This window comes from Panthera tigris, chromosome C1 (assembly GCF_018350195.1).
Source record: "Panthera tigris isolate Pti1 chromosome C1, P.tigris_Pti1_mat1.1, whole genome shotgun sequence".
NCBI classification, from domain to species: Eukaryota; Metazoa; Chordata; class Mammalia; order Carnivora; family Felidae; genus Panthera; species Panthera tigris.
The window spans coordinates 20,610,865-20,622,262 of NC_056667.1; the positions used below are offsets into that span (position 1 = coordinate 20,610,865).

The 11,398-nt window shown below is 50.5% G+C and overlaps 1 protein-coding gene across 1 annotated transcript; it reads left to right on the forward strand.

Annotated features, from left to right (window-relative positions):
- Positions 1–6,035: 6,035 nt before the first annotated feature.
- On the forward strand, positions 6,036–9,115 carry LOC102960330 (proline-rich protein 3-like). Its single transcript, XM_042997811.1, is given in 5 exon segments — positions 6,036–6,090; positions 6,882–7,029; positions 8,327–8,478; positions 8,725–9,030; positions 9,033–9,115. Coding segments are annotated over 5 exon segments (744 nt in total).
- Positions 9,116–11,398: the final 2,283 nt, after the last annotated feature.

Below are 11,398 nucleotides of genomic sequence, written 5' to 3' on the forward strand. Positions count from 1 at the left end.
CGCTACCTAACTGGCTATTGGTCCACATATTCACTTAACAAACAAACAAACAAATATTAGTTACTGCCTGTCAGGTACCAGGCTTAGGGAACGCAGAGATTAATGAGACTGGTCCCTGTCCCTAAGGGATTCCCAATCTATCAGGCTCCCTCTGTCATCCGTCCAGTTCTGGCTCCTCAGGAGGCCTTCTCTGACTGCCACCCCCATTGGCAGCACCTGCTACTTGATGACCACTGGTTCCTGGGTTTTCCTCAAGGGCAAGAGTCTGACTCTTATCAATGCTCCCAGCACCTAGAGTAGTTCTGGCACAGGGTAACATGTTGTCCGGGCACAGGAATGCATGAATCCATCAAGGAACAAAGGAATTAACAGGTGAACAAATGAAAGCCCGATAGAAAAATAAATAAGTGAAGGTAGGAATTAATGAATGAAAAATTCAGGAATCAATGACTGAATAAGCAAATGAATAGAAGAGCAAAACTACTTATGCTTTTATGTGTTTTAAATGTCTATTTATTTAGGGGCGCCTGAGTGGCTCAGTCGGTGAAGCGTCCGACTTCGGCTCAGGTGATGATCTCACGGTTCGTGAGTTTGAGCGCCGCATCAGGCTCTGGGCTGACCGCTCAGAGCCTGGAGCCCACTTCAGATTCTGTGTCTCCCTCTGTCTGCCCCTCTGCTGCTTGCACTCTGTCTCTCGCATTGTCTCAAAAATAAATGTTAAAAAAATTAAATATAAATGTCTATTTAAGTAATCCCTGCACCCAACATGGGACGCGAACTCACAACCCTGAGATCAAGAGTCCTGTGCTCTACTGACTGAGCCAGCCAGGTCCTCTGTTTATGCTTTAAAATACAAATTGGAGGGGCACCTGGGTGACTCAGTCAGTTGGTCGTCCATCTTCAGTTCATGTCATGATCTCACGGTCCGTGAGTTCAAGCTCCTCATAGGGCTCTGTGCTGACAGCTCAGAGCCTGGCAGAGCCTGGAGCCTGCTTTGGATTCCGTGTCTCCCTCTCTCTCTGCCCTCCCCCCCCCCCCACAAACTCTGTCTCTCTCTCACTCCAAAAATAAATAAACATTAAAAAAAATTTTTTAATACCAATTGGACCACATAAGTTCCTTGCTTAAAATTCTCCTGTGTCCTCCCTCCCAGTTTGCTTGGAGTAATAAGAATAAAATAAAATGCCATCATAACAAAGAATAACAAAATTCAAATGCTTTGCCATGGCCCCCTAGGCTTTGTGTGCCTTGTCCCTGTCCACCCCTCCAGTCCCACTTGGGCCATCTTCCTCCTCAGCTACACTGGGATCCTTCTCGGTTGCCAGAATACATTGAATTTTTGCTTCAGGGCCTTCTCACATGTTGTTCCCTCTTCCTAGGACACCCTTCTTGCTTTTCACAGTACTGGCTCCTTTCCATCTTTTACCTGAAGTACCCTCCTCAGAGAAGCCGTCTCTGACCACCCCATTCAGGGAGGGTCCCCCTTATTCTTGCCCTTGACCCAGTTTGTCTCCTTCATGGCAGTCGTCACAATCTGAAATGGTTTATTTCTCAGTTCATTGTTTATTGCCTATGAATCTCTCTTGACCAGACCAGGGCTCTGATCTCAAGAGATACCTGGCATCACTCGGGACAGATGGACAGAGTCTAGGACTCTCATTTATCCATTTAGGATAATCTGGTGGTAGGGACACAGACTGTAGCCCAGACTACTTGGTTTGTGGACCAACTCTGCCTCTTCCTAGCTCTATGACCTTGGACAACTTATTTTACCTTTCCGTGCTTCGGTTTCACCATCCGTAAAATGGGAATACTAGTAGACCCCACTTTACAGGAGTCTTGGGAAAAATCAATGAGCTGTTGGCACATAGTAAGGGCCATAAAAGTGTTTGCTATCATTCACTCATCCATTCGATCAAACCTCAGATCTTCCCTATGACTACCCTATGCCAGGCTGGGTACTGGTGTCTCAAATAGGAATCAGGCTCCAGTCCTTGACCTCTATGTGGCACAGGAGACTGGTGGGCACAGGGGCAGAGAGGCCAGAGGCCATAGGAGGGGCCTGTTTGAAACCCCCCACTATCCTCCTAACCCCCCCCTCACATTTTCCCTTAAAACATTTCTGAAAACTCCGAGCAAAACCAAAAATCAAAGTCCAGCAAGCCTGCTGAGACCTGCCATCCATTTCCCATCTAGCCGTCACTCTCCTCCTGTTCTCACTGCTGCCTTCAAGCAGCCTAGATAGTGTCCGTTGTCAGTCCCAGTATCCTTGTTGGCAAAGACCGTGCTCTGCTTTGCCTCCCTTCCCTTCCAGTGTACTTGCCCAGAAGTCCCCAAGCCTGCAGCAATCCAACCACCCACCTTCTCTGGGCACAGAGGAGACAACCACCTGCTGTGCAGGCAGGGTCACAACTCCCAGCCTCAAAAGGACATGAGCCAGCCCCAGCAACCATCCAGTGCATTTCCTAATAAGCTGGCCCTATAGATCTGCCCAGAGGACCAGTTCACGCCCTTTCTTCTGTCTTTCACCTTCCCCCCTCTTCCCTCCTCACTTGTACTCTAAATGCCCTCACCTTTTGCATACCTCCCACCTTCTGTAACCCCTTCTCAAGCATCATCTATCTCTCCCTCCGCACAGAATTATCCTTGCAGCATACAAATAGGTTCTAGAATTTCCCATTTAAAAAGAAAAAAACAAAACAAAACAAATATCTTCCCTTAGAGAATTAAGCATTTATCCTGCTTTCTTAGGAGGATCTGCAGTTCATTCCTAGCGGATGAGGGAAAGCTTTTCTTTGCAGAAAAAAGTGCCAACTAATACACTAGAAGGGATGTGAGAACTAGAAAAAAACCCATTTTGCAGCCTCAATTAGATAATCAATTTAGGCAAAAGAATCATCAGTGATGTGTGAGTCAGCTTGGGCAGTCATCACCAAATGCAGGGTGGCTCAAACAACAACCTATCTCTCACAGTTTGGTGGGCTGAAGGTCCCAGATCAAGATCTAGTGGGATTGGCTTCTGGTGAGAGCTCTCTTCCTGGCTTGCAGACAGCCACCTTCCAGGTACATTCTCACAGGACAGAGAGAAGGTGAACTCTTTGGTGTCTGCTCAGATTCCAGCCCCACCCTTATTACCTCACTTAACTTTTAATTACTTCCAGAAGGGCCCTATCTTCAAATACAGTCAAATACAGGGATTAAGGCTGCAACGTGTGAACAGGGGGGAAGGGGGACACAATCCAGTGCATTGTAGATGCCAAAAATGCCAGGTGAAAGGTTTTAAGGAACAGACAGTTAACACGGTGCCGGGAAGGAGCACGGCACAGCCGATCTGTTATTTGCAAAAGGGATTTCTCCTTTTTAATGGAGAAGTCTGGTAGATACCTCGTAACTAAAGTAAGCTGGCACCATGTGACTCCTTGGGTGATGACTATTAAGGATGCGTCATCACTGTGAATAATTCTTGCTACAGAAGCTTAACCTAAAAGCAATCAAGGGGTCAGCAAACTATTGGTCATATATGACCTCTGCCTGTTTTCGTGCATCCCCTGAGCTGAGAATGACTTTTGCATTTTTAAGTGGTTCGAAAAATCGAAGGGAGAATAATACTGCTTGACATATGATAATTAGGGTAAATCCAAATTTCAGTGTCCATAAATAAAGTTGTATTGAAGCACAGCCATGCTCCAGGGGCTTTCGTATTGTGCGTGGCTGCTTTCACATTACAATGAGGGTTGGATAGTTGCAACAGATGCTGTATGATCTACAAAGCCAAAAATATTTACTTGGCTTTATAGAAAGTTTGCCAATCCCTGCTCTCGACCTGACTTCCAGGTACAAGATACACAGAGCTTAGAGGACTAAGGTAAACAGCGTTATGAGGGGAACTTCAAACCCATCTACAGTGTGAAACATCCTATGAGAACACTGGCCTGGTCACTTTAAAAAGTTGCTGTCATTAAAAAAAAGGGGGGCAGGATGGGGGGGGTGACTGTTCTATACTGAAAGAGACCAAAGAGACATCACTACCAAATATAGTGTGTGAACCTTGGTTAGATATTTTTGGAGAAAAACCTGCTAAAAGCCAGTAGTGGTTGATAATGTTTTTCTCTTTCTCTCCTAGATTTTCAGCTCCACTAGGGCAGGAGTTTTGTCTCTAAGTCTGCCCAGCACCTTGCAAGTGCCCGGCACCTAGTAGGTGCTTGATAGACGCTGGTGGCAAACAGGAATGAAAGAAGGAATCACTTTCGCTTGAGGGACGGGGATGACCTCACAGAGGAGGGAGTGTCCGAGTGGGTTCTGAAAGATAAATAGGAGACTGCCCACGGGAGAAACTTCTAATAGAGCCCTCCGCTCAATGGCTCTGGGGGCAGGGATGACACCCATTCTGAGGGCCCCAGACAGCGAGCAGAACTCTGACTGGTGGGTGGAGGCTCAGGCAGGCAGGCAGAGTTTCAGCTCAAGAGCAGAGGAAGAACGACAACGGTCAGGACAGCTCAGCAGCAGCATGGTTGGTCTCAGGAGGCGCCAGAGTGAGCAGGTGGAGGAAATCCACATGTGGGCAGGGGGTGGGCCTCCATGGGGATGCACAACCAGTCCCACCACCAAGCCTTTGATCCATGGTGCTCCCCATGTGATGGCCTCTCTCCTCTTTTTTTTTTTTTTTTTTTTTTTTTTTTTTTTTTGCCCAGGCTCAGCCTTCTAGGCAGGTGGTATTTTCTCCCTTCTCTGAACCTTGAGCATTTCTTGTCTGCACCGTAGGGGGCGTTTCACACGCTTGGCCTTTTATGGGCAGGCACGTCCTCACCTAGTTAAGAGGCAGGACCTCTGACCCACTGTATGACCTTGAGAAAGTGCCTGTCTCTGGCCTTCTGTTTCCTGATCTGTACAAGGATAGGGTGGGACAAGACGTCCAATGAGGGCTGTTCAATCTCCAGATGTCTTGCTTGAAGTCTGTCTGGTCCTCTTGGCTGTATATAACTGGGGACTCCTGGAGGACAGGGAGGGTACTGGCTGAAGCCCCTCTGCCAGGACCCCCAGGAAGGGACCCGACTCATCTCTGCACAGCACAGGAGCCAGGGGTGGCTGTGGGGTGTGTGGTGATCCTCTGACCTCCTTCCTTGTCAAAGGCAGCGTGGGTCATTCAGGCCCCACAACTTACTAACTGTGTTGTCTTAGGCAAGTGATTTAACAATTCTAGGCTTTAGTTTCTACATCAATAAAACCAGAACAGTAATAGCTATCTTCCAGGAGGTGGAGTAAAAGAAATGATGGCTTTGAAAGCACCTTTACCAGATGTACAAAGAGCCATCAGGAGCCAGGGAGGGAGGTCTGATCAGTTTTAGAATCTTTCCCACTGCTCCTTACCCTAGTCCCTCCATTCTCATAAGGTGATTGATGCAGGGAGAAATAATAAATACTTTCTATGTCTAAAGCAGGTCCGGCACATAGTAGGCGCTCAAATGTTTGTTAAAAGAAAGATTCATTCTATAACCACTATCTCGCTTGAGCCCTGAAGCAAAATGGGAAGGGGCAAGACAATGGTTTTCTCTGTTGCAAGGGTAAAGCCACTGCAGCTCAGAGAAGTAAAGCGATTTGGCAAAAGTAACACAGAAGAGCTGGGTTTGGAACCTAGTAACTTCTGCTTACAGAACCCATAATTGAGATCCCCTCCCATGCAGCCATCTGTGGTCAGGGACTTGCCAGTCTCTGCCTATACTCACCGTCACATAAGGGCGACCTGGTGGGTGGCACTTGGACAAACACAGAGCAGGGCAAGTATGCCCCCCCCCCAATCCAGGGGCTCAACTCTGCTCTTTGGTGGCCCAGAAGTATGCTCCTTGGACAGAGAGACAGCTTGGCCTTGGCTCAGCTGCCCATTTATCAACAGATCCATGGAGCCACAGGACAGGTGTCCCAGAGCAGGACAGTGGGAAAACTGGCACAGTACGGGGCTGTCTGAGACTGTGGGACTGCCTCTGGGTGGCTGACCCAGCCAGGGGGCTCATGACAAGTTGACGTGGGAGGTCAGGGGTATGCCACCCCAGGGCCTAGGTGCTCCCAACTTCTGTGAGGACCTCCATGTTTCCGGTTAGTGGGCTCTTATCCTGGAGTGGGGGGAGTGTTTCTAGAGGAGGGCAGTACTTGGCTGGGAGCACCACGGGGAAGGCAGTGGAGCCATCTCACAGATTCCTCCCACCAGAGGGGTTGACGTTGGACTTCACTGATGTCCAGGAGCCGTCTGAAGCCCTGGAGGACGTGAGAACCAGCAGGAGCTGACTCAAGTACTACCACTGTCCCTGAGGGCAGGACAGAGCATTATGGAGGTGCGGGGTTTCAGAGTAGGCCTGGAATGTTCCTGAAGGGGCAGCAAGATTTTCACTAGGGGTGGAGAGCTCTAATGGCAGGGAGGACTAGAGTACTAAAGTGAGGTGCAGAGTATTAGGCGTGTTGGTATGTTTCAGGGGGACTGGGATATGAAGGTTGGGGCACACATTTTAAAGTTGAGCTGGAGTCAGGGTGCCTGGATGACTCAGTCGGTTAAGCGTCCCGACTTCAGCTCAGGTCATGATCTCACGGCTCATGGGTTCGAGCCCTGCGTTGGATTCTGTGCTGACGGCTCAGAGCCTGGAGCCTGCTTCGGATTCTGTGTCTCCCTCTCTCTCCGCCCCACCCCCGCTCCCACGCTGTGCCTCTCTCTCTCTCTCTCTCTCTCTCTCTCTCAAAAATAAAAAATAAACATTGAAAAATTTTAAAGTTGAGCTGGAGCCTCACAGCAGGGTCTGGAGTACTTCAGAGATGATGGACTCTGGTACAGTGGGGGTTACAGGACTTCACTGAGGGCTGGGTTATTTCACAAGGTGTGAGAAGATGATGGGGAGTGAAGAAGATTTGGAGTATCTCAGAGGAAGGCTGGAATATTACAGAGGAGGCTAAAGTCTCCTGGGAGAAGCTCGATTATTTGAGGGAGCAGGGGTACTTCAGAGGGGGCCGGACTCTTTCACATGGTGCAACGAGATTGTCTCAGAGGTGAGCGAGTATGGTGGTGGGGACGGGGTGTGACCCTGAGGTTGTCCGGAGAGCCCCCTTAGCCCTCAGTCTGTAGTCCAAGGATTCCAGGGGCGTCCCTGGGAGTCCAGGCTCGTGCTCTCTCCTGCCTCCTCCCACGGCAGGCCATCACCTCCATTTCAGCCACCAGCAGTCCTGACGTATGGGCTATGCTGGTGACCGTGGCCCTGGGAGCCAACGTCCGCTGTTGACTCCAAGTCAGTGACACCAAAGAGAAGCCAGTCCCAGTGCAGAATCCTGCCCGAGCTCTGGGGCTTCCAGATAAGGGTCAGGCCAACTTGACCATTCCTCTGCCTCTGGGCAGGACTTCCTTCCCCTTTTCAGCAGCCCTCTCCCAAGAGTTGAGGTAGGGGGCATTGATGGACACAGACCCCTCTGGTTCCAGGGGTCTCTGCAGTCTAGCCACAGTCCCTTCTGCACTGATGGGGGAGGGCATACTTATTTCCTGAGTATGGGAACCCTGTTGGGGTGGGGGAGCCTCCTCTCCCGCAGCCTGTGAGATCTGAGGCCCTCGGGGGGCCAGGAGTGCTCAGTGCTCGAGAGGGTGTCAGTAGGTGGTGGATGGAAGAGTGTGTGCCAACTCTGGGTGGCCTCAGGCCCTCAGGGGCCAATTCCTGTTTGTCCTACTATGTACAGCTTCAGCTACCTACTGGGCTGTCACCAACTTCTCCAACTGCTACACATGACACCTTCCCCCTTCCAAAGGGCGACTGGCCCCAGCTCACTTAACATGGGACAGAGCCCCAGACACCCTCCCTGCCCGAGCACCCACATTTCTACCTTCTGTGTCCACACCCCCCGGCCGCACACCCTGTACAATGAAACGGCACAATGCTGTGGTTTCTCACCCAGCGTCAGGCCTGGGGCTGGTATCTCGCCTCTCTGAATGCCCTGTGTCTCCATCAAACTGAAGACTATCCTCTTACCTCCCCCCTCCCCACCCCCCAGCAGACTGAGGCTCCCTGGGAATGGAGAATTTGGGGATGGGGGTGGAGGGCTCCCGACAGTCCTCTAGGCCTTATCAGAATGGGAAGAAAGCAAATACTGTCTCTGAGACAGCTAGGTCAGCCTAGCCTGGCATATGCCCAAGCCTGGAGTCCCTGCCAGAGGAAGGAGAGAAGAAAGGGAAGAGGGATCACCTTTTATTGAGCACCTACTGCATGCCAGGTCCTATTCTAGACATTCTACATGCATAGAGTTTCTGTTCCTTTTTTTAAAAAATTTTATGTGTTTTTTTTTTTCATTTTTTAAAATTTAGTTTTGCCCTTCCTCACTGCCCTCCAAATCCCGCTGTAGCCATTGCCTCAACCACGACGCCGAAAGGAAAGAGGCAGAGTCAGCAGCAGCTGCCTCCACCGCAGCAGCCCCCGCGGGAAGAGACTGGAGACGAGGAGGATGGGAGTCCCATAGGACCACCCAGCCTTCTGGGCCCTCCCCCCGTGGCCAATGGAAAGCCTGGTGGCCCCAAGTCAGCCCCACACTGGGATCCACCCACATGTCCACCATCAGTAGAATGGATAAATAAGTTGTTGCATGTGCATGCGATGGGATACCACACTGCAATGAAAATGAACGAACTCCTGCTACAGGCAACTTGGATGAATCTCACAAACACGATGTTGAGCGAAAGGAGCCAGACAGAAAGGAATGAAGACTCTCTTCACAGAGGTCCTCCAGGCTCAAGGGGACCAATGATTCCACCACTGCTGAGTCTCCCACTTCCTCCCCGGGGCAGATGCCCAATTCGGGGGGGCCTAGGCCCCAGATGTGGCCCATATGGTCGTGGTTGGTGGGGGGCCAACACTGGACCTCCTTTTCCTGGACCAGGCCATGGGGGTCCTTCCAGGGGAGGCTTTCACAAAGAGCAGAGAAATCCTCGAAGGCTCAAAAGTTGGTCTCTTATCAAAAATACCTGCCCACCCAAGGATGGCCCCCAAGTTATGGAAGACAAATCCAACCGCCTTGACACTTTGCCGCAAAGGGTCACTGTCGATATGAAGACCTCTGTGCCTTCTACTACCCAGGCGTCAATGGACCTCCTCTGTGAGACTGTGCCTTCCCATCTGGGCTGGAAGGAGCCCTCTGTGACCTAGCGGCCATATATTTCCCTGTGGCCCTGGGATGGCTACCGGGAGGCTGTTCCACCCACCACCCTCAGTCAGTGACACCCACCCCCATCCGCCACCTCCCCATTTGGGGTCCAGAGGTGTGTTTCATCACTGGGGCTCAGCGTGTCGTCTTTCTTCTGATCCAGCCTCCAGTGACGCCTTCAGGACCCCATCTTTGCTCCGTTCAACTGCCTCCTGGATCCTCTTCCCCCTCACCAACGGACTGCTGAACAGGAAACCTCTTTGGTGCTATTTCTTGTGCACCTGCCCACCCAGCCCCCCGTACTGCCCTCGATTCCAGAAAGCTCTGGAGCAGTCTCCTACCATTGCCTTCTGGCTGCTTAAGTCCTTTTTATGTGACAACCCATACCCCCAAAGTTGCCAGTTACTCTGTGAAACTCACCAGGTTGATCTGGGGTCAAGTATGGATGACCCGTGTAGAGTTACTTCCTGAAGGGCCACTCTCCCTGCTTTTGGATTTTGTAGTTTCTGCGTCAGTAGCACGATCCCCACCTCTCTGGTCTGTGATCACTGTGCTTTGTGAAACTGTGGATCCCTTCGTACGCAGCCTCTCTCAGTGTCCGTGGGCATCTTTGTGGCTTCCCGACACTAGAGTAAGTTTTTCTGCCCAAACGAGTGAGACTCGGTGCCCTCTAGACTTTCCACACCTCCCCACGGTGGGAGAATTGTGAACCTTTCTGCGAGACTGCCTCCCTGGTCTCCCCATCCTGGTGTCGGTTTCTCTGGGTTTGACACAAGCCCATGAGATGTCCTCTAAAGCTTCTGATGGGCAACCCTATCTCCTCTCCAGCCCACTTTAGCTAGACTATGTCATTGTGAGGCCACCAGCCCTTTCGTCTGAATTCTGTGAATCTCCACCCGGCCTACCTTTGGGTGGAACCTGGACAGCACTGTCACCTTCGTCTAACCTTCTTCCCTGCATCCCTGGCACTGGTTGTTTCCTGTGAAAGCGGCAGTGAGTTTTGAACTGGCCCTGAGGAAATGGGTCAGGGGTTGTGTGGGCAAAAGGGAAGGATGAGAGCCGTTGGGGAACTGAGAACAAATTTTTTTTTTCTTTTTAACATTTTTTTTTATGTTAGCAATAAATGCAGTGGAAAAAAAATATTTTTGAGAGTAAGAGTGTGAGTGGGGGACAGGAGGAGAGAGAGGGAGACAGAAGACCCGAAGTGGGCTCTACACGGACAGCAGCGAGCCCAACGTGGGGCTCAAACCCACCAACTGTGAGATCACGACCTGAGACGAAGTCAGTCGGTTCAACCAACTGAGTCACCCAGGTGCCCCAAGCTGTTATTTATTTATTTATTTATTTATTTATTTAGAACGAGCGGGGGAGGGGCAGAGAGAGAGAGAAAGAGAGAGACAAGCCCAAGCAGGCTCTACACTGTCAGTGCAGGGCCTGACGAGGGGCTCAAACTCACGAACCGTGAGATCAGGACCTGAGCCGAAATCAAGAGTCTGTCAAGTAACAGACTGAGCCACCCGGGTGCCCCTAGAGTTGCTCTTCCTTTTACAGGAATAGGGAAACCGAGGCCAGAGAGCTCCCAGGCAAGAGAGACTTGCCCAGGGTCATACAGCTAGTGAATGAGTAAAAAAGCTGGGTTTGGGCTCAGGGTCTACCCGAACTAACACTGCCTTCTCTCCGTAACCCTGATGTGGGCCGCTAGACAAATCCTCCTTTTGCCATCTATTGGCTGAATGACCTTGACCAAGTTGCTTAACCTCCTGAAGGCTCAGCCTCCTGATCTGTAAAATGGGAGTATTAACAAAATCTGTGTTCGATGATGAACTGAGATTAATGCATGTGAATGAAGTGCCTGTTGTCCTGTATTACCGTGCAGAGTAAAGGGTAGATAACGCCAGCATTTGAAACATACGGAAGAGACATGGTGCTGCCCCGAGTTTGAAGGAAGAGACAAAGCAAAACGGCAGAAGTCACCCCATTTATAAGTTCTCCAGGTCCGGGGGAAGGGAGAAGACATTAAGGCATATGGACCACAAGCTCCCAGCCCCGCCTTGCCCTTAAGCACTGCACTTGGTTACTTGAAGTGTATGTTATATATCAGCCTTTTCCCCTGGACCCTTGAGAGCCTGGCCCAGAGCTGGCATCTCTCAGTGCTGGTTACACTGAAAAACAACATGTTTATTTATTGAGTATTTACAATGAGCCAAGGGTGATGCTAAGGGCCTTCTGTGCATTAGCT